Genomic DNA, 20558 nt, shown 5'->3' with positions numbered 1-20558 from the left:
TTTTCTGTTTTTTTTTTCCTTTTCTACGCGTGGTTTAAAATTTTCATTCTGCTTCTGCTTTCAAAAATTGATGCCCGAGTCTTCAGGCCACTAGTGATAGGTCTTTTAGCTAAACGAGGGCTACCCTTCGGGTGTTTGATTTTCCTGCGAATCCCGCTCCCCAAGCCGGAGCTGAGGGGACAGAGAAACGAGCTTGACCCGCGGCGTCGTCTTGCGCACCGCAGCCAGTAGCTTAGGGGTGGTGATGTGTCGCCCACCAACCGGTGTCCACCACCGCTCTCACCTCGTCAGGCTCGGCGGCGGGGTTCGGACTATTCGCGTTTCCCGCCGCCTCGGTCGACCACCAGGTGGCGGCCTTTTACGCCCCCGAGTTCTGCTCGGCGGCAGCTAACCCTAGCCCTCCGTCTTCTGCTGGCTCGGTGCCCGCTCTGCACCAGGACTCCGCCGGGCTCCACGAGAGCGCAGGTGAGTCCCTCGGGGCCTCCACCCGCGCGTGCAATGCAGAGCTGGCCCGCACACTTTCTTCCCTTTCCTTTCACGGGCGACACGATGCGTAAGGGTGCCCAAGGTACTGATCTTTCCTAGACATGTACTCGGGCTGTGGGTGGCGGACACCGGTCCACCTTCGACAGGAGGCCAGAAAGCTCGGGGACAGCAGAGCAGCTAGAATAAAGCGGTGGGATTTTTTCTTACCGATAGGTTACGTGACGATATTTCCGCCTAGTATAAGTTTCCAATTACAGTTTCCGTCAGTATGAATTTCCAGTTAAACCGTAACTTTTTCATCAAAGTACGCACCGCAACTATGGCCGTCAAAATTGCAAGATGAACTACAAGGATACTCGAGTTACATGAACCTTCGTTTCCATGGAACCTGCGCAGGCCTTAAAGAAAATTAAGGAATGTGTGCGACTCTTAGGAATAGATGGAAATATTTTAGTCTCAAAAAGGCAAAGTCTTTAAACCAGTTGTTCATCTTCCTTTACTATTAAAGTGACTCATTTCGCACATGGCAATATAAACAAGAGCTTTGTCAGAATCCGGCCTACCTGGGCTGTTGCGTCTTCTTTAGGACTCTACTATTAGGTAGGGTATCGCTTCAGACAGGACTAGGCGCCACGACTATCTTCACACTGAGTTTTTAAGTCAGTGGGACGGGAAAAATTGGTCTACTAATGGCCTTGTTTTAGTGTGCTAGAGATAGAGAGGTCAACCAGCATCAGTCTAATACCTCTGACTGCTTTTAAATGGGAGACACGCTAAAACTCAACTAAACGTTGTTCCTCGTTGCTGTGTTCTTTTAAAGTTCATCCATCGGTTCGTTAGCGGTTAGGTGGCCCTTAGCAGACCCTGACGCCGTGCTCTTCGTTTTCAGCCACCGCGAGGAGATCGCGAGACGTTCCCTGAACTCGAGGCTTACCGCTCGGTTAAAAGCCCCCAGGTTGGTTGAGCCGTAGTTAGGATGTCGTAGCTAGATTCCCCACGGCGGGTAGGCCCTGGTAGGAGACTCCAGAGTAATTAGTACAGGAGCTTGTTCCTAGTGCACCGCCTTAGAAGTACCTAATGCACGCGCAGACCATTCTCTAGGGGTCTCTGTCGCTATTAGCTTGACCTCCTTTTTTTTTCGCATGATTAACGAGTGTTTTTGTATTTACGCACTCTGTAACTACATCATTGTAACCGCGGGCCTACAAGTGGTTCATAGAGCACAAAGATACAATGAATAGGAGTCGTCAGTCTAGTTCAGTTTTGCATGTTGTGCTTATTTATCGCACTTAGTGTTAGCGTAACTTTCGTATTTAATGAATATCATAAAGCACGCATTTTTTGTGAATTTTTTGTAATTTCACTGACTTAGCCGCGTGTATTTTAAATGCGTTTTTATTTTAATAGCTTTGCGTTTAAGTTACTAAATTTTCGAGACATTATCTTAACAAACATAAATTAAAAACATGGGGTGGAGAATACGCTGTTTTTAGTCAAAGTTGTGATATAAACTGTAAATATATGATCTATGAGTTGAGTTTTCAGGAAAGTAAAAACATCGGTACCCTAAAATGTAAAGAAAAAAAAAAAAAAAGCAATTCCCTAAACCGAGGGAGGGCAAGGCGTTTCAACCCGCAGTCAAAAGTAGCCTCCCCAAACCGCGGCAACTTCCCCGCAGCAAGCCTCTGCGTACAGTGAAGCCAGCTTTGAGTTTTAGCTACGGCTAAGTAAACTTTCTTCTTCACGAAACCCGCAGCCGCAACACTACTCGCTGCTTGAAAGGAGTGTGAAGAGGCTACGGAATAGAAACGAGACGGAAACAGCAGGGGCAAAATAAGAAAACAAGAAAAAAACGTGCTGAGCCTTCCGCCCGTCGGCCTTGTCCGAGTCCGTCGGAACGGCTCTCCTCCGAATGGATTCGCGCATGCAACGGAAATCCATTTGGGCAAGAAAATAGGCGTCTGCTGAAAACGGGAGAGCCCGGCTTCTTGGCGTAACACTCGCTTGATCACGCTGCCGCCGGCGCAAAGAGTTCGACCCAACCCACGAGAGCCGCTCCCCTTGGTTCCTTTTTCAACCCAGTTCCCTTTTAGGCCGGAACTTCGTCTCTCTATACTCTTTGTTAGTGTGCCCTCTCTTTTGCTTTCCTTTTCTGTGTGTGCGGACCCTACAGCGCGTTTGAATTGATTTAGTTCGGCCTTGTGTATATCCGAGACAGCTGTCGATATCCTTCTTTCCAATGTTCACCTTTTTTTTTTTTTTTTTTCGCCTGTTTTACTGGAAAATGGCGCTCTTATTTTAGTTTCCGTCACGTGGAGGAAGCACAATGTGTCAAAACTCGTGGATAGCAGCGGGACAGGGGGGGTACAGAAACCGGAATCCCTTCATGTTCGTTAGTAGCCAAGGAAATGTCAGTTACAGAGTGTGCTGTCGCCTTGTTAAGAGACCGAATCATTGTAGCTAATGTAGGAGTAAAGCAGAGGGAACTAATTGGACAGGCTATATGCATAGCAATACAACTGTTGTAAATGTAATGTTGTTTTCTGTGCCATACTGTAGACATTTATTTATAATCAAATAATATTATATTAAGTGTTTTTTTTTAAGCTTAGGTTGCTGTATTTGACACAATCAAGCCATTTTTAGCCTTGTATTAGGTGTTATTTCATTCGGTAAAAAAGTTCAAATGTGGAATGCATTCAGTGCATGTGATAAATGTTAAAATAGGCTCACCTTCAGTACCTTGGACACCCTTTCTGGCATTTCTAGCTTTTTGAGGTTTTTACACTTTGCACCTGCTCATAGCACTCAGGTAAGTAGCTTCCGCTTTGGTACATAAAGCATTAACGAGGTATATGTTTTCGTTGTTCTGTACTCTCAAGGGTTAAATAATTAAGATAGTTTGCTATCCAACATAAGTAAGATCAGCTTTCTTACTATCTTGCACATTTTGGGGTAGTCTGATTATGTTGGATGCCATACCTGTGGGCATGAGACTCGCATCAGCTTCTAAATATTTAATATGTTTTCATAATTGAGAAAATTATCTATAGGTTGCTCCAAAAATGGTTTCGTATTATGTCTAATTTCGATTGTTTAGCCAACTACTTGTTGCAGGCATGTAGGGAACAACTTTTTATATGAGAGATATGCAATTTTGGGTCATTCCACCAACTTTCTGTTGCAATCATTTAGGGAGTAACCTTGAAAGTGCTTTGCAGCCATGTTTAGGGCATTATCAAACCCACATAAATCAATATATTTTACTGAATTCCCTAGTCTCAACTGCTTACAAAAGCTGGGACCTGGTCGGTTTGTATTATTTTATGCATTATCCCATGTGTATGTGTGTGTGTATGTGTGTGTGCGTGCGTGTGATCCAAACACTCACTTCCTGTTCTATTTTAGCTCATCCTTCCCTCATACCACTGAACTGGCCTTTCCTTCCATGCAATGCATCACCCCAAATACCATAGAACAACTTAGTTTTCACATGTGAAGTCTGATATCATGTTCGAAGTGCAGCATTGGGTCCTGGAGTTTTTGAACTTTGCATACTTGACCTGGAACATGTTTATACCCCATAAATATGATCTGGAACATTATATTACAATTAGTCATTTCTGATGCTGCATTTGTTACATGTCTTCTCCTGAGAAACCTCTGCAGGTCATGTTCCCACCATTCTGCATCATGTGGTCATGTGTCCTCTTGTTTGCTTTCCAGTGGAACTGAATGGGCAACAGACATCACCACCTCTACTAACACAGGCCCTCTCAGGTACTCTAGGACACGTAATCGTCTATCCCACTCTAATCGACTAACAGCTGCTTTGTCAATTTTGTTCTCTCCAGAGACCAAACATGCTCCCACTATCCAACTGAAACATAGTTTTCATGTTTGTTTTTGTTCAAGATGTTTATCTTCATTCCACACATTTTGTGAAGCTCCTTTTACGTGGTTGCCTAAAAAAGCACTCTCTTGTTCATGTCGACATGTAAGAAGTGCATAGATGAATAGGAAAATAAACAAAAGTGCCACAAAGAATGAGGACGAGTAGAAGAAACAGATGGGATAAACGCTAACTAGCAACTGGCCTTTTAAAGAAAAGAAGAAAAGGGTAGAAGGAAGTAATGGATGTTATAATCATTTGTTACTCATGCTCTTATAGTTCTAGCCATCGCCTTTTTTTTCTTTTATTCATTACATCCTTCACTTTCTTCTTGTCCTGTTTTCGTTTGCCTGAAATAGACAGTTACTGGTTAGCACTTATCCTGTCTAACCTGGACACTCACAGCTGTGTTCCGGGTTGCAAGATGCAAGGAAGTTTCGGTGTGTTCTGAGGTTTGAAGTAGGAGAAACCTAGTATGCTGAAAACTATGAGAGACTTGAGGTTTGGACCGGCTGCACAAGTATATATAACTCTAATCATTCGAGGGTGGGGGGAGGTACACCTAGATGAATGCATTTTGGTAAATGCTGTCAAATGTGATACCCTGTCTTTTACTAAATTAACAAACTTAAAAGGAGAATACAAAATGTTTGTGGGAAATGCATAAGTTTACTAAGTAAATGCCTGAACCTCTGAGCAAACCTTAGAGACAGTAGGTTTAATTCACTAAAATAAATATATTTGTATTGCTTTGTACAAATCTGCTTAGTTGAGTAAATTCCCATAAAAATGTGTCTTGTTCCTCAATTCTATGACGACAGCTTGCAGGCTATGTGTTTAGTGGGTACGACAGATAGGAAACATTATAACTACATTCATAACTCCTATAATTAATTTCTGATATTTTTTAGATAACTGCTATCTGAAATAACACTGCAAAAACAAGAGCTCCACTATATCTTGAAGAAAAAAATCGCATTGCCTCTTCATTTGCGAGAATGCCCCAAAAAGATTCCTTTTTAACTTTATATTTATATTAGTTTATTTTCAAACCTTTTTATAAAAACACTGCACTACCGAATTAGTAAATATTTTTAAGGCATGTGTGAGATCTGTCAACTTTCTGGCCATTTTATGACATACAATGATAACCCGACCTTCTCTATGCACTTTCTCGCACGGTAGGTGTCTCACCTGAGATACTGCATCGTTTTTTTGCATTCCAGCTTAATTTACCTTCTTTTTGTGTGATGAACTTGTTTTATATCATTATATCAGATGTGTTGGTTCACTGATGTCATAATTTCTTGTTTTGGTTTTGGCAGCTAACAGCCCAGGCCCTATGGACATGTACAGCTCAAGCCAGGACAGCGTGAGCTATGTGCAGGCCACATCGCCGCAGCCTTCAGGATTCCCGCCCCTTACAGTCAGCATGGTGAGAATATTTTCTCTTTACATCTGCCCAACTAAATATTTACTAGTGCTAGCTTTACTGACCTTCTCTTCAAAACTGCTGCACCTGAATCCTGCTGTAGTTACGGTGACGAAAGGGTATTTAATTATGCAGTATATGTGCATGGTTTGTCTGCCAGTTCTACTTTGAAAACGTATCTAGTCCAAAAAACCCAAAACATTTGTAAATCCTTTCACACCTCAGGGAGGATGCCAGAGTTTTAAGGTTTTCACTGACAGAGATTGAAGGGTGTTTGAAACCTGTTTCTAATTTTTTATTCGATTTATGGATTTAGAAGGGACCAGGAATATACCGCATGCACCACAATGATTCACAAATGATTGAAGTGAAGACATTACTGGAAGCTTCATGGCATCATGCAATATTACGACCATCTTTAAGGCTTGTAAACTGCACCAGTCAAATCCGAAATTGCCATACCTTTTAATCAATGGCATACCATTGTTGGGACTATGCTTCTGTGTCCTAGGTAATAACTTACCATATCATCAAGTCTGATAGGAACCGTCCTTCTTTAAATTAATCAATGAGACTAATAAGTTATGCAAGCTAACAGACTGTTCGAAGGTTGAGGCTACAACCAAAGAAAATTGTGTCGCAGGGCCCCGGTCCCCATTTGTAGCACTCAGCAAAAAGGGCAATAGTAAATGCATAAAGATGTCTACATAAGCTCCCAAATGAACGTTCATCCTTGGTGAAAATACCTAGACTGAAATATGGGGAACAGCAGCCAGTCTTTCGCAGTATGACAGCAAAAAAAAAGGAAAAAAAGCAATTATCACGCACCCGCTACGAAGTTGTACGGCACGGAGATTGATGCCTGAGATCGAGGTCTTGTCAAACCAGCATTTCATAGTGCTCTTTCCTGACCTTACGATTTTTACCACTAGTGATCTCATGAATTGATGCAGTAAATCGTTTTTGATATATCTAAGAGCTATCACAAGCTCTTTGCACACAGCCCGTGTGGCAGTTATTTTGTTTTACTGCATCAGCAGCCTGCGTGCTGCGTGACCCACGTGGTCGCATACCTTTTGCAGCCGCTGTTGGCTAGATGGCGCAAGCTGCCAGCCTTTGCAGTAATGCGTGCCATCAAGGGCGTTTTCTTACGTTGCGTTATGTTACGGGACCGTCTGCTTATGTCGAGAGTCACCAGCATTTGTGCTTTGTATGAAGCGTGGCCACCAGTTCAAGGAGTTGCTTTGCTTGCAACATACGAAGCACGGATGTTTTGGTGACTTATAACGTAATGTAACAGGGGTGGAACGGCTGCGCCATTTGCGCCATTTTGCGCCAGAGGCATTTGTTTGCGCCATCCTGCGCCATGTTGCGGAAACTGCGCCAAAGCCAGTACCTCGCGCCATTATGCTCCAAATCTCAAAATGTGCGCAAAAAAAATTGTATTTTGTCTTGGTTTCGGTTTCTATCGACTCGATTGGCAACAATGAGCGCGTTTAGCTTGGTCGGCCTTGCAATCCTTTGTTCTGTTTATTCTCCCTGTGTATCCCGAATCGGAAGCGCGCACGCACACACACACAAAAAAGAAACTTTGGGGTTGCATTCTAAGCGCTACACCACCTGCGACTGGATCGTTATTCTTCAACCATAAGCGGGGTCGAGTAGTAAAGCGTCAGATTGTCTGAGGCTCTGAGGCCCGGGATCCGCACGTCAGCCAGTTGAAAACAAATGAGCAAAATATGCGTTTAGTACTTCATCGTTAGAAGTTAGAACCACATTCCCGCAAGATAAATCGTGATTTTCTAGAACTGAAACGCGGTCCGATCCGAAACCTTGTCGACCAGCAGCTCTCACGCGAGCGATAGATCTGCTCGGCGTACTTTAACCTTGCTCCTGCTTATCGCCTCAAATACGATAACTCCGTTAATCGTAGTTTGCCGTCTGGATATTGAGTTGCACAATAGGATAAACTTGAAATTGGTTGCACTGTTCCTCCGCGCAACTACTCGTCCGTTGCTTAAACACGTCACATGGTTCACACATATAGAATTACTATGTCGAACACGTGTGGGTTGTGTGATAGGCAGTGCTGGTTTGCATTTTGAGCAGCTGAAAGCCACTCAGAAAATACTAAGGACACTATATATATATCTTCAGAAACATGGTACTTGCTTTTTGGTTCTCATTAAGACTCACAAAGTTTCAAGTTTTCGAATTTTTTACACTGTTACGCCTTCCACCTAGATCCCTAACCACTCATGTTAATCTGCGCTGCAAAGCATAATTGAAATTGCTCCTGTGATTGTCTAAGACAGAACCTGAAGGCTGCAATAAAAACTGATTTGAGCTGCTCCTAGCCTGCTCCAGAATGTAGTTTTAGCTGCTCCCAAGCTGCTCCAAAACAACTGTTTCAGCTGCTCCCGTGGCTGCTCCCAAGTACATTTCATGAGTTCCACCCCTGTAAGAAAATGTATGCACACGCTCCTGTGTGAGTAGGCCTTTATTCTGCCTCCAGATATTTTGAACAGCGGAGCTGTTAAGGGCTAGTTTCCCCAGTACCGTGTCCGTCAGCAAACAAATGATGACACAAAGCTCTGGACAGCTACCGCCATCTGTGAGCGACGGTGGCAACCAGACAACCGGCTTACCGGTCGTCTTGTTGCTGCCCTCGCTCATAAATGGCGGCAACCTTTCCAGCCTTTCCACTCTAGCTTGCCGATTTGCGGCCGGCCATTACTTCATTCCCACCATAGCACAGCTTCGCTGGTATTCCTTCTTCAACAGAATAAAAAGGCTGAATTTTTTTTTATCGCTTTCTAAATTTTATATTTTTTCATTCTTACAAAACGGGCGATATCTTATTTATGATATAAAAGAATAAATTTTGTATTTCGCTTGTGTCTTGTAGCTAGCTGGTATCTCGCTTGTAGCAGACTTCTGTTTTGCATATGTCTATCACGTTTATCGCTGCATTTTCCTCTGATCAACCCGGTTTGAAGCCCCAATGCATTTTCCTTTGAACTTGTAGTGCAGCAGTGATTATGGCTGTCCTGTTGGATATCACATGAATTTGATGGGGTGCACAATGTTTACACGTTTGTCACTCTTAAATTCTTTAGCCATAAAAACGGGACGAGCAGTCTTTTAAGCTGGGCATTCGTTTGAGACATTACAATACTAATTTTGTGAAACCTTCTTTTTTTTAATTGAAAAGACACTGAACGTAGGAAAAACAATTTCCTACCTCGTTAGGACAGGCTAGAGCACTATATAGCTCCTTCGGAGCAGAGTAGCGCAATCCTTTGATCCGCGTGTTTCGCCGACAACATGGCCGACAGAGCAGCTAGGCGCGAGTCACGTGGTAATCAGGGTTCCAAGAGGCGGCCAGCTCTATGGGAGAATACATGGAGATCGACTCAACACGGCTGATTAAAAAATAAACGCCAAGTTCACACTTTTCGAAACTAGTCTGTCGTGAAATTGGTAAAGCACTAAACACTTTATCAAAGTTTTAATAATATTGGATGCGTGTGAAAATTGTGAGAAGGCAATTTCCAAGGCAATGGCGCTTGAAGCAGACGAGTGTTTTGCGCAGCAGAGATGGACTTTATGGATTGGCCGGAGCGGGTCACGTGAACGGTGTGACGTCACCGCGTCGTCTGCTGCATGATGCCGCTCAAGCATTTTTTTTAAAACAAATTACGTTATTACATGGCACACAACTTAGCGTAAATTATTGTAAATTGTTCCTTTATTATGTCAAAAACTATTGTCGTTCCGTACATCCCCAAAATATTCAAGAAACGGCGATTTTCTCCCGTTCCCCATGCATTTGTGACCGGAGTTGGAACCCTCGGGCGTTCGCCGCTACTCGCCGTGAAATGGCGTTCTCGATTGCGGTACTCTGCTCCGAAGGAGCTATATAGTGCTCTAGGACAGGCATGTCTCAAAAAAAATTCGTCGGAAAAAAATTTTTTTTTCTCCAATATTTACGTTACAATGCGAATTTTTCGATTTGCGGGCGACACCGAAACTGTGCCCCTAACGATAATGCAATTAATGCAACGGTGCAAGCTAGTGTCACTAAATAAGCTGTGGCTCTAGTGCAAGCGAGCAGGATAAGATGACATTATGGCAACTCGCGCGCTATCACCATCATCCCCTGTGGGATGATGATGATGATAGCGCGCGAGCTCCGGGCTTTCCACGTCCCTTCCAAGTACGCGCGCTCGTGCAGTGCAAGCGCTGTTCAGAGCCACATTTGAAACGACGAAGTATAATGTGTGCTCTGAGGTCCAGCTAACTAAGAATTGACTCAGAGCGCACACAAGTTTGGTACAAACGCTATCATCATCATCCCACAGCGGTACAGTTTCGTTTTCGCCCGGAAATTGAAAGATTCGTATTGTAGCATAAATATTGAACCAATTTTTTTTTTTTAGACGTCCATTTATTTCGTGATTTGCCTGTCCTTTTTAGGTAGAAAAAAAAACTTTTTTTCTTAGGTTCGGTGTTGTTTTAAGACAAGGAAATGGTGTTTGAGGCAACTAGAAGAAACACAGAAAAGCGGTATTTGGCAGTGAGGGGTCATGCTTATCAATCAAAGGAACAAGAGATATAAAGAGACGAGTAGCTTGCTAACGTGTATATATGAATGTGTGTGAACACTTGTTACCTTTTATAGGGCCCCCTGATGGCAGCTGCTTTCACCAATGGCTATCACTGAAGAACCTGGTCTGGTCTGCACTCCACTGTCCCCAGGCAATACAGGGTAAGTATCACTTAAATGACATCTCTTGACGTTTGGTTTAGAGCATTAATTCTGACTTGTGTCTCTGGTGAACTTCTCAAAGTGAGTTGCTATTCTAAACTTCACTATAGCTGAGGTTCATCGTAGTAAAACTTTGCTGCACACTGTGCCTTTTTGCTGATGACCTACAGCTTTTTGTAAATGTCTGGTCACTCGCTGACTACGCACTTTTGTAGGATGATGTAACACGCATTCATCAGTGGTGTTTGTCAAATTATTTATTGATTGATTTTGATAAAACTCATATTTTGACAAAGGTAAATTTTGATAAAGCTAGAACACGTGAAGCAATTTCAATTCATAATGCTGTTTCTCCTGCAACTGCACTATGGGATCCTGGTGTTTATTTCTATTTTGTTTTATTTTGTTTTATCATTTCGTACTGCAGACCAATGAATTTTCTAGGCAGGAAGGGCTAAAAGAAAAAAACAAGAGACACTAAGGCCGGTACAAGATCACAGAACAGTTAATAACAGATAAAGGCCAAACGTAGCAAGAGCATGGACGCCATTACTGCAGAAAATATACAAAAATAAATAAATACGCAAAATAAATGTGCACCACCATGGACAAGCATCAACACTGGGCTGACCAGAAATAAACTTTAACAAAGTAGAGGCTGGGCTAGTTGGCATCCTGTGTTGCGTGTTGTGTGTTCCTTTTTTTAGTCCTCATTTTTATGCGCTGTTATATCTACGCCACGCCTAACTAGCAAGTAAAAGACAAAATAGACAAGTAAGACTGCACAGTGTTGAATAATAATGTGAGCATTTACAATGATATGCACCACTGAGGGCAACCTAAAGCGATGACCTTGCTGAAGAAGGAACAACTGTAAAGAAAGCTCTAAAGTTCACTATTTAGGAACGAGGCTTAATCAGCAGATAAAATAAGATCGCAGGAGACAAATTTCGAAGTATTAATTGTGTGAGGAACCAAGGAGTACTATTTAAATAAATTGGTGCATGCAGTGAAATATTCTGAAGAATGTTGATGAGTATGTCTGTACATCTTGTGACAAGTGGTTGCAGTTATGCTTCTAAGTCAAGAAGAAACCTATAGCTGTAAAAGGAACACAAAAATTTAAAGGGGTACGGAAACAAAAATTGAAATATTCAAATTCTGTTCGGAAATGAGTCAAGCATGAAGGATAATAACCGTAAATGATAATCGCACGTTTGTATTTTGAACGACTGGCTATATTTTTCTTTCCAAACGGTGCACTCGAGCAAGCGCTCGAAGAGAAGCGAACGGAGAGCGCGATGTGTCATGGAATATCCGGCGCAAACGAAAACGGAAAGAAACGATTCCCCGCATTCGTGACGTAGGAAGGCGGCGTGATTATGAGCTTTGCCCTTGGTGGCGTTGTCAGCGTTGTGGTGGTGTCAATAGACCATTCCATTTAGCGCTCTCTGGGCGGCACCATTTTGTTAGACAGCAGCGCCCTCTCCACACATCCGGGCAATTCAGCGGGTTCGGCGGGGTAAAACGAGAGAGAGGGCACGCGCCCGACTCCGCTAGCAGACGACAAAACGGGAGGTTGCCACTCTCCATCTTTGGGCTGTACGGAACATCGAACTCTCGTTCGTGGCTGCCGTTGTGGAGTGGTTCGCGTTCTTGGAATAGTTATGGCTACTCCAAAATCAGCCTAGAGCTGTCTGTTGTTCTATTTCGGTGAATGATCAACTAGCATATCTTGTTTTCCGTTACTTAAATAGCAGTTGAGTCAGCCGGCAGTACTACCCTCAACTACTGCGTGTATTGCGGAAGGAGAGCACGTTTTTATTTATTATTTCAGACTTCCACTCATGGTCGCTAAAGGCCTACACCAGTACGAACTTTGTATAGTAAAAAATGTACAGCAGCCGGGTTTACTTTTCGCCGGAGACCGGTCAATCTGACACAGTTCCCCCCCCCCCCCTTTTTTTATTTGCACGCAGGTAACAGCGAAATTGGACCCTGTTAGTCTTTTTATCTAGCATAGGATTACACGATAACTGGCATACTAAAATCTGCGCATCTGCGCCTGAAATTTCCAAAATTACGCGATTTTAAACAGAGTTTGTACGCCAGCCGGACGCTAGGTACAGCTCACTCGGAGGAGCAGACGAGATGCGGGTGAGAGGGGGAGGGCATTTTTTTTCTCTTTTTACCCTCTCTGCTATGACCTTAATGGAACGGTCTATAGCGTCAGCGCGTTACAACCGAGCCGTTCGAAGTACCCGTGGGGTGATGAGCGTGTGGCTGGCCCAAGAAGCACGTAGCTTCCACAACACTGTCAGCTTGGGGCTGAACGGGGTGGGAAAAGCAACTTTTGTTTGAGTTTTGAGCGACGGGCTAATCTTCTAGGGGGAGAGTGGCTGTGTCCGGTTTCACGAACGAGGGTTGGTCCGAGAAAGAGGGGAGTCCTTCCTTTTCGTCTTCTTGGGCCGTTTGGTACAAAGCGCGATTTGTATGTTCAGGAGGAAAGCTAAGAAGGAAAATGTTGAAATGCCAAAGCTCGTGCTCTGAAGGAATCTGCTACGTCACGACTACGTAGCAAGTTCCCCAGCGTTGCTAGATTACCTCCCAAATAGGCTCTGCATGCATCCACCAGGTGTACATTGAGATCGTTTATTTAGCTTTAAAATTAGTTTTCTTGTGCCTCTCAACGGAAGACTGGTGTTTTTTAGGTTAGGGTGCAACGTGCAAGACATTCAAGCTAGAAAATGAGCGCTGAAATTTTGTTTCCCTACCCCTTGAAGACGAGCTATTTTACGGCGGAGTTCCAGAGTCGGCATTTTGTCCATTATGATTTCCGCTAACCACTGTAAGTGTGCCGATAGCCACGTTGGAAGACTTTGTGTCTTCTTTCGCTGCAGCTGCAGCCTCCTAGACATATGTTTGTCCGCAAGAAAAATGAATTATTAATAGAGAGTGAGCAGGATGCCACAATGCTTTCCTGATGCCCGTTTCCGCTCTTCCCGCAGAAAGCATGCTGCCGAAGGCATCAGCCCAGGATCCTGCGGGTGGATTCAGTGGATTGCTTTGGACTCCTTGGCTTCCTGTTGCTGTTTGGCGAACCCCCCCCATGCAAGGGTGGATCGGGCTGAGGAGCGCGCCTCAGGCTCCTGGCTCCACCGACGCCACATTTTTTCTTCAACTTTTGCTGTTGCTTCACTACTGTTTGTATGACAACGACTCTCTCTCTCTCTCTCTCCGTCTGCTCTTCCCTTCCGAGCCGACGTCCCCTGCCTTCCTCCTCCGGGTTTGGATGCACACTCCGGTCGCAGAGAAAACTGCCGCTTCGTCGTCACTCGTGGTGCCAGCATCCTCTCTCTCTTCCTCTCCCCCCTCTCAGATCGTTCTCTCGCATTTCACTGCAATCCAAAGTAGCGAGGCTGCTGGCTGTCAGGAAGTGTCGCAATGCTATTGAAGGCAACAAAGTTACGTTGTGTGTTGGCCATCTTGTTAGCAATCCACGTGTTCTCTGTGTGGTGCCCTCAAATGTCGGCTTATCGACACCCCTCTCTGTAGACATCCTCATGCTGTGAGAGCGAGCTGTGCCCCAGACCCCGTCGGCACACTTTTTCAGTCGCTGCTGTGATGCTACGTGAAATCCTTTGCAAATGTAACCCTCTTTTCCAAACTATGTGCTCTAAATAAGGTCCTCCTTGAGTCTTATCTAGTGGATGACTCTCTATGCTCTTCCTTTCTCTTTCGGTTTAAAAAACAAATTAAGCAGTAAGGTGGCATTGTAAGAACTATGAAGAAATCCACTATTGGACACAATCATGTTTCTGTCCTCGCTCTTTCTCGACATGTCATTCATAGTGATTTCGTGGAACAATGCTACCTCACTCCGACTTCATCAGGCTGCTTCTCGAAAACCAAGTGACGCCCTTGAGGCAAAGTCTTGCACATGAAACGAGATGTTTGTTAATTATTGTAGCACATCGTGGACGTGTGATGATGTGCCTGTTGATCGACGTTAGGCATGACTGTATGTGTTTCCCCATCTCTTTTTCTCACTGCTCATGGTGAATCGCACAATGCCCTCTTTCTCTTTTCTTCGTCTTTGCATTGTGAGAGCCCCGACGTTATATACATATTGTAGCGTGTGACGAAATACCAAAACGCAGTTACGGGTAAAGATCCTGTGCTGCCATTTGTCTCTTTCGGAAAGTGTGTTCCTGTTCTCACGATTGCATTCCTGAAAACACACAATGTTTTCCCTGTGTTTCCCATCACCTTCTTTATGGCTGGCTTTGTACGTACACCCGTCTCCTTCCGGTTATGATCCTGTACACCTCACCCATGAATTTCGAGACTGGCAGAGTTAATTTTTCCTCCTTATTTATTCTCTCGCAAGCGCAGCCCATTTTTTTGCATAACAAAGTGTTACAGTGTACAGTGTAAAATGGACAATAAGTAGGAACTGCCTAGCATGAAGAGGGCTCAGCATGTGCACAAGCAATACGGAGTGTCTTTCGGTAATAATTTCCATGTACATCTCAGCCTTTTTGAAATGCACCGATGAGTCGATGTTCCAATTCTGATGCTAACCGTTTCTTTGACTTCCACACATAATGTCAAAACGTGTATCGGCCTGTGTTCACCGGCTACTGTAATCCTTATCACCTACAGTGTACTCCACATAAAGAAAAACAATTTTCGAACACCAAAATTACAAGAAACAATTTCTCTGGTTCCATCCCACACTGCAAATCAAAGTATACTGGAACTTTATATTTATGCTAACTTGTATAGTGCACTGCATTTGGCCATTACTTTCTTACCATGAATATCGCACATACGTACCATGCTTTGCAGCCTATGTCATTGTACATTTGCAATTGTTTTTTTTTCTTAAAACTCACATGTTTACTCTAATTAATCAATTCAAGCTCCATGTCAAAGTTACAATATTTAAAGGTGTTCCAAGCCATAGCTAAAATAAACCATCAGATATTTAAAAACTCTACCAAATATATTGTCGCAAAGTGTAGGAAACTTTTTTATTTATTAAAAATGAATTTCAAAATCATTCAAACATTTACTGGCAATACATGATCTGTTTGGTGTAAAATAAGCGTACTGAGAAAAAGTCTTTCATGACAGGTCAAAGAAAGAAGATGAAGGATAAGCCTTTAAAGCCTACATTAAACATTACTTGAAGTTTTCCAGTTATTTTTTGATGAAGGATACATTTTCAGGGAAAGAGAGCGTGCGACAAGTTCATAGCGACATTGTTGTTATGTCTCATTCGTTTCATTCACCCCAACCACCCTCGTTGTTCATCTCGATTTTTTTCTACAACTTAATGTCACCTTGTACGTCTCATCGTCATTTTGTGGTTAACTTTGTCCCTCTTTTATACTCAAGATTTGAGTATGTCATCCAAACAGTTTGTTGATGTTCCCACAAAAAAAAAAGAAAAAAGAAAAACACTCTAATGCAGATGCCTTATTTGTAAGCCCACACATTTAGCATAAAGCCTGCAACTAAAAATGGTGCATTTTGATGAGCTAATGCCGTGCCAAGAAATTTCTATCAACCCGCTCTCCCATTTTGGAGCAATGTAAACTAAACTAAAAGCTGTCGACAACAAAAAGATGCAGGATGAGAATTTAAAAAAGTTTACGACTTCAGCTTGTAGGTTTCTTGCCAATGTGTGTGCTTTTTTTATATAGACATACCAAGCTTTTAAAATATAAATAAAAAGCTTTTTGATGCTATGAGCGAAACAAACTATAGTACAGCAATTACTTGATGAAAATACATGTCTTCCAACAGGTAGAAAATGGTAGATTCAAATAAAAAGTAATAATGCTGATATCACGGGGCTTACATTGATAAATTTCTCTTTTCGTTACTGCAAGAAACAACTGGGAATTATGGGAGCATTGCCAGCTTTAGTCCCTGCACAACAGTTTGGTTGCCAGGCCTTTTTAAACATTTTCGAAATAGCCACTGATGCATCTGTCTTACTAGTACTTTTTATAGCTTCATTTTTAATAGCCACTGATGCATCTGTCTTACTACTACTTTTTATAGCTTCATTTTTAATTTCATAAAACTATTTTCACAATTCTTTCATGTAAATTTTGCTTATCTGAGCACAGCATACACATCTTTGTTTCATTATGAGTTACAAAACAACTACAGCCTTTACATTTTTTCGGCATTACCAATGCTCTGTCAAGGTTCGACTTTCGTTGGCAACACTTCTCTACGCATCTTTTCTCTTATTCATGAGCCACAAATTAGGAAATAAAAATATCAGGAAACAGGACTTCTGGGAGCGGGACATGAAGAAAGCATCTTCTTTCTGATAGAATTTGCAAATTTTCTGACTCGCTTCCCTGCAGAAAACACAGCCTGAAACTACCCTGAGGAACACTGCACAACTGCGGGTGCTCATCCACATCGCTCACTTCCAAATGCAGGGCAGCTTTGGATGCCAGCAGGCATTGGTTCGAGGCTATTTGATAATCATTTTTCCTCTCGCACTCTCGTGCACCGTTTATTTGTTCCTTCGCAAGTTGGCTTAACATAACGACGACTGCCCGCACAGTTATCAGGTTCAGCAGTTACGAGGAAAACCATCGAGACCAAGATGCAGTCGCAACACAGGCACCTTGAAGGCAGCTGCCAGAATCGCGAGAGGCTGGAGTATTCTTGCACGGTTGGCTTTCTTTTTGTGAGATAGACAGTGCAGACTCAACCAACACAGATACAAGCTGTTTCAATTGTTACAACTGACCTCTCTTTCTGAGTCACTCTATGCATGTTCTACATTGCTAACCCATTCTTTTTCTCCCTCCCGTGGTTATGTATTGTCACGGTGGGTCTGTACATATGAGCAATACACAACTATGTATGTCTGTGTGTACATATATATGGACGCAGTCCACGACACCAAAGACGCACCGGTGGAAAAGCTTTGCAAATGAGACACGTACCGCTCGATGGCAGGAAATGCAAAAAAGATTAGGCAACCTATTCTATCAAGAGGATTCAAAGTTAAGCTAGCCTGAAAAAAACAAACATATTTTTGTATCGCCGCTTGCAAAACCTGTGTGTGTGTTTTGTTTGACGAAGTGAAAACATAGGTAGGCTACACAACTGCTGCATGTTTTCCCCCTGGCAAGTCACGTGAAACACTGTTCAGCTGTGACAGTCATAACCTCGGCACGCGTAAACAGGGGGCAGGAAGAAAACCTTTGTGGGAAACATTTGTTACACCAGGAAACTGGTCTAAGCTATTTAATTTCCTTTCCTCGGAAACGACCAACAGCTCTCAATTTGTTGAATGTGTGCAGCTTTTAATTTTGAAACACAGTGTACTTCGCAAAGGCAATATATAAAAGCTATTTATACTTATACATGCATAACAGTAATAATTGAGCATTTTATTAAAATTCAAGCGATGGAGAAATTATAACCTAATTGTAGTGGCATTAGTCCACAATACACAATAATTTGCATCCCACCTCAAAGGTGAATGTACCCTGGAAGAAAACATAGGGGTGTAACTGCTCTCTAAATAATGACCCATAAGAAACTTAATGAGCTTTGATGAAGAAGGAGCATTCTTCTGCACTAATTATGGCATTTCCATCTCCTCTTAAACTGCATAAGAAACCCTTGAACAGTGACTATCGTACAGAGCAATATTCAATAGGACAAAAGGAGTTATGCCTGTGTATATTTATCCATTTGCAAGAACACAATCCCAAAAGATTTGACAGTCTACACATATACACCTATTTACTGGAGTATACCATACGATCAGTCATTTCCCGGTTCGATACTTGTGAAGCCAGCAGTTCTGTCACACATATATATATATATATTCCTATATATAAATACAAACACACATACAAATACCTGGATGAGGAAGCATCCCATGTCTCTGCACATATGTTTGTACATAATGTATGTGTATATGTTCACGTCTGGAAAAATTCCATAATATCTGCCTTATATTGTGCTATATTTAAGCCACTGTGGCAAAGTCAACTCTTTAAGGGACACCACAGCTGGGTCTAAGAAGCAATATGATGTTACAAACATAATTGTATGTACATATATTTATATATATATTACCAACGTATATATATATATAAATATATTAGATTGTGATTGTCATGTGCCATGTGTGTGTGTTTCAATAATTGTTGTGCGACGCTGTAAGAAAAACAATTTTGGGGGAAACAATTCCATGCCACCATCTTCCTATTAAAAGACTTACATGTAAAGACTGAGAAGACTGAAGTGAACTGTGGCGTCAACTATGGCAATATACATAAATATACATATATATATAAATATATATACATAAAACAAAAAAGACATTCATATAAGCCTGCACTTCGATATGCACCGTAATCGTAAAGTCTCTAGTTACTTGCAAGCTATAGTATATGAACCTATATTACTGATGTACTGGCATGTAAACCTCACCTAAGAGCACCTGCTGTGTGAAAGTCACCTGAAGTCTCCAAGAAAAAAAATTCACATCAATGGCAAAAGCATAAATGTCGCTCCTTTCACTTTCTTCCCAAGTATTCATTCTCTCTGTGTATGCAGTGCTAGGTTTCCCGTTCTGTTTCTTGTTTCCCTCATAATTTTCTTAAACGCAATTTTTTTTCTTCTGGATGTCTAAACGACATTAATCAACTTCCCAAAACTGTTGAAGCAAGGGATGAAGGTGTTGGAATTCACGAGGAAGCAAGAATGTCACCGAGTTCAATTGGTACAGAAGGAGATTTGCTGTGGTGTACTTTTTCCCATGCACATTGGTTTGGTGAATCTGACGTCCACCCTCAGTCCATTCGTGTGTACACCGAAAACACCACTGTAGTGTCCAGGGGCACCCTCCACGGCCCGTTTTGTCGTTTCCGTGAATGCCATCTTTTGTTCTTTTTTTGAGCGAACTATGATTGCATTTGCTGCCACTTTAAGGCATTGTCTTCTATCATTGTCCTCTTGCCACTCTCTCCCCTCACAGAGGGTTGACGACGATTTTTTCCTACCAAACAACGAATTCATTTTATCGAAACGAAGAATCCAGCAACGGTCTCTGGAGACGTACCCGGCTCCTTTTCTCTTCTGTTTTGCAGTGTGTTTGTAAACACGTTGCCAACTACTACCTACAAGTTTTGTACAGGATTTTTGGTTAGACAAAGATCAGCAAGAAATCACAGTGAAGAACGTTGACTGTACAAAAAGTATACCTGCTGTACACCGTAGCTAGGATTTTTTACAATTCTGTTTCACGAGAGGGAAAACTATGTATAAAAATACTTGTTGCATTGCCCTTTATATGTATTTATATGTATACATGGAAGGGAGAACATGGAAAAACAAGATGAATATATTAGATATGGCAAAGCTAGACCTTGTTGTTCTCACTTTGCTTAGACATAGAGTTCTTTGAAACCAAAGCTGAACAGAGAAGCTACCAAACTAATATATATTTTACAAGGTGTGAATGGCAGGCATGCTTTTTTGGTATCTCGTCTGTTATCGCTGATGTTCTCGATGTGCGCTTCTCAGCGAGACTGTGTATGTGTGTGCCGAAAGAAAAAAGTGTCAGCCTGTACTGCATTTGTTTGCCCACTTTTAAGTTTGGGTTTATCATGCCCTCTTTACATCAACCTGATCGATTGAGTTTGCTTCATCGACAATAAAACCTGACTCTTGGTTCCGATGCCTGTGTCTTTATTTGTGACAAGTGTGTGCAAGTACCAATCATGCACTGCCACACTTCAGCCCTGAGGTAGACATTTCCTTTGTGTGAAATACTAGAGGTAGGGAAGAAAAAAATTCCCGCAGTAGTTTAGTGATACCTTACAAAGTCATTGGTAGTGTAGAATATGTTTTGGATCATACATCTTGGTGCAACTGTTCATATACCGATACTCATACCAGGACTTCCGATGTCAAAGCAT

General features: G+C 42.4%; 1 protein-coding gene across 14 annotated transcripts in view; it reads left to right on the top strand.

The window, feature by feature from the left end:
- LOC8038614 (RNA-binding protein Musashi homolog Rbp6) overlaps positions 1–20317 on the top strand; it is a 632232-nt gene extending 611915 nt beyond the window's left edge. For 8 of the 14 annotated variants that reach the window (XM_042290738.1, XM_042290737.1, XM_042290735.1 and 5 more), the window contains 4 exons: positions 4213–4266; positions 5704–5813; positions 10495–10581; positions 13590–20317. In XM_042290738.1, the coding sequence (XP_042146672.1) occupies positions 4213–4266; positions 5704–5813; positions 10495–10536 (206 nt within the window). In that variant the 3' untranslated portion in view covers positions 10537–10581; positions 13590–20317. Of the gene's footprint in view, positions 1–291; positions 466–4212; positions 4267–5703; positions 5814–10494; positions 10582–13589 lie in introns of all 14 variants that reach the window. The other 6 variants (XM_042290732.1, XM_042290733.1, XM_042290730.1 and 3 more) reach the window with 1 other exon arrangement.
- Positions 20318–20558: the final 241 nt, after the last annotated feature.

Source organism: Ixodes scapularis, unplaced genomic scaffold (assembly GCF_016920785.2).
Source record: "Ixodes scapularis isolate PalLabHiFi unplaced genomic scaffold, ASM1692078v2 PGA_scaffold1__304_contigs__length_218370807, whole genome shotgun sequence".
NCBI classification, from domain to species: Eukaryota; Metazoa; Arthropoda; class Arachnida; order Ixodida; family Ixodidae; genus Ixodes; species Ixodes scapularis.
Note: the sequence above shows the minus strand (reverse complement) of the source record. Positions and strands in the feature narration are given on the sequence as shown.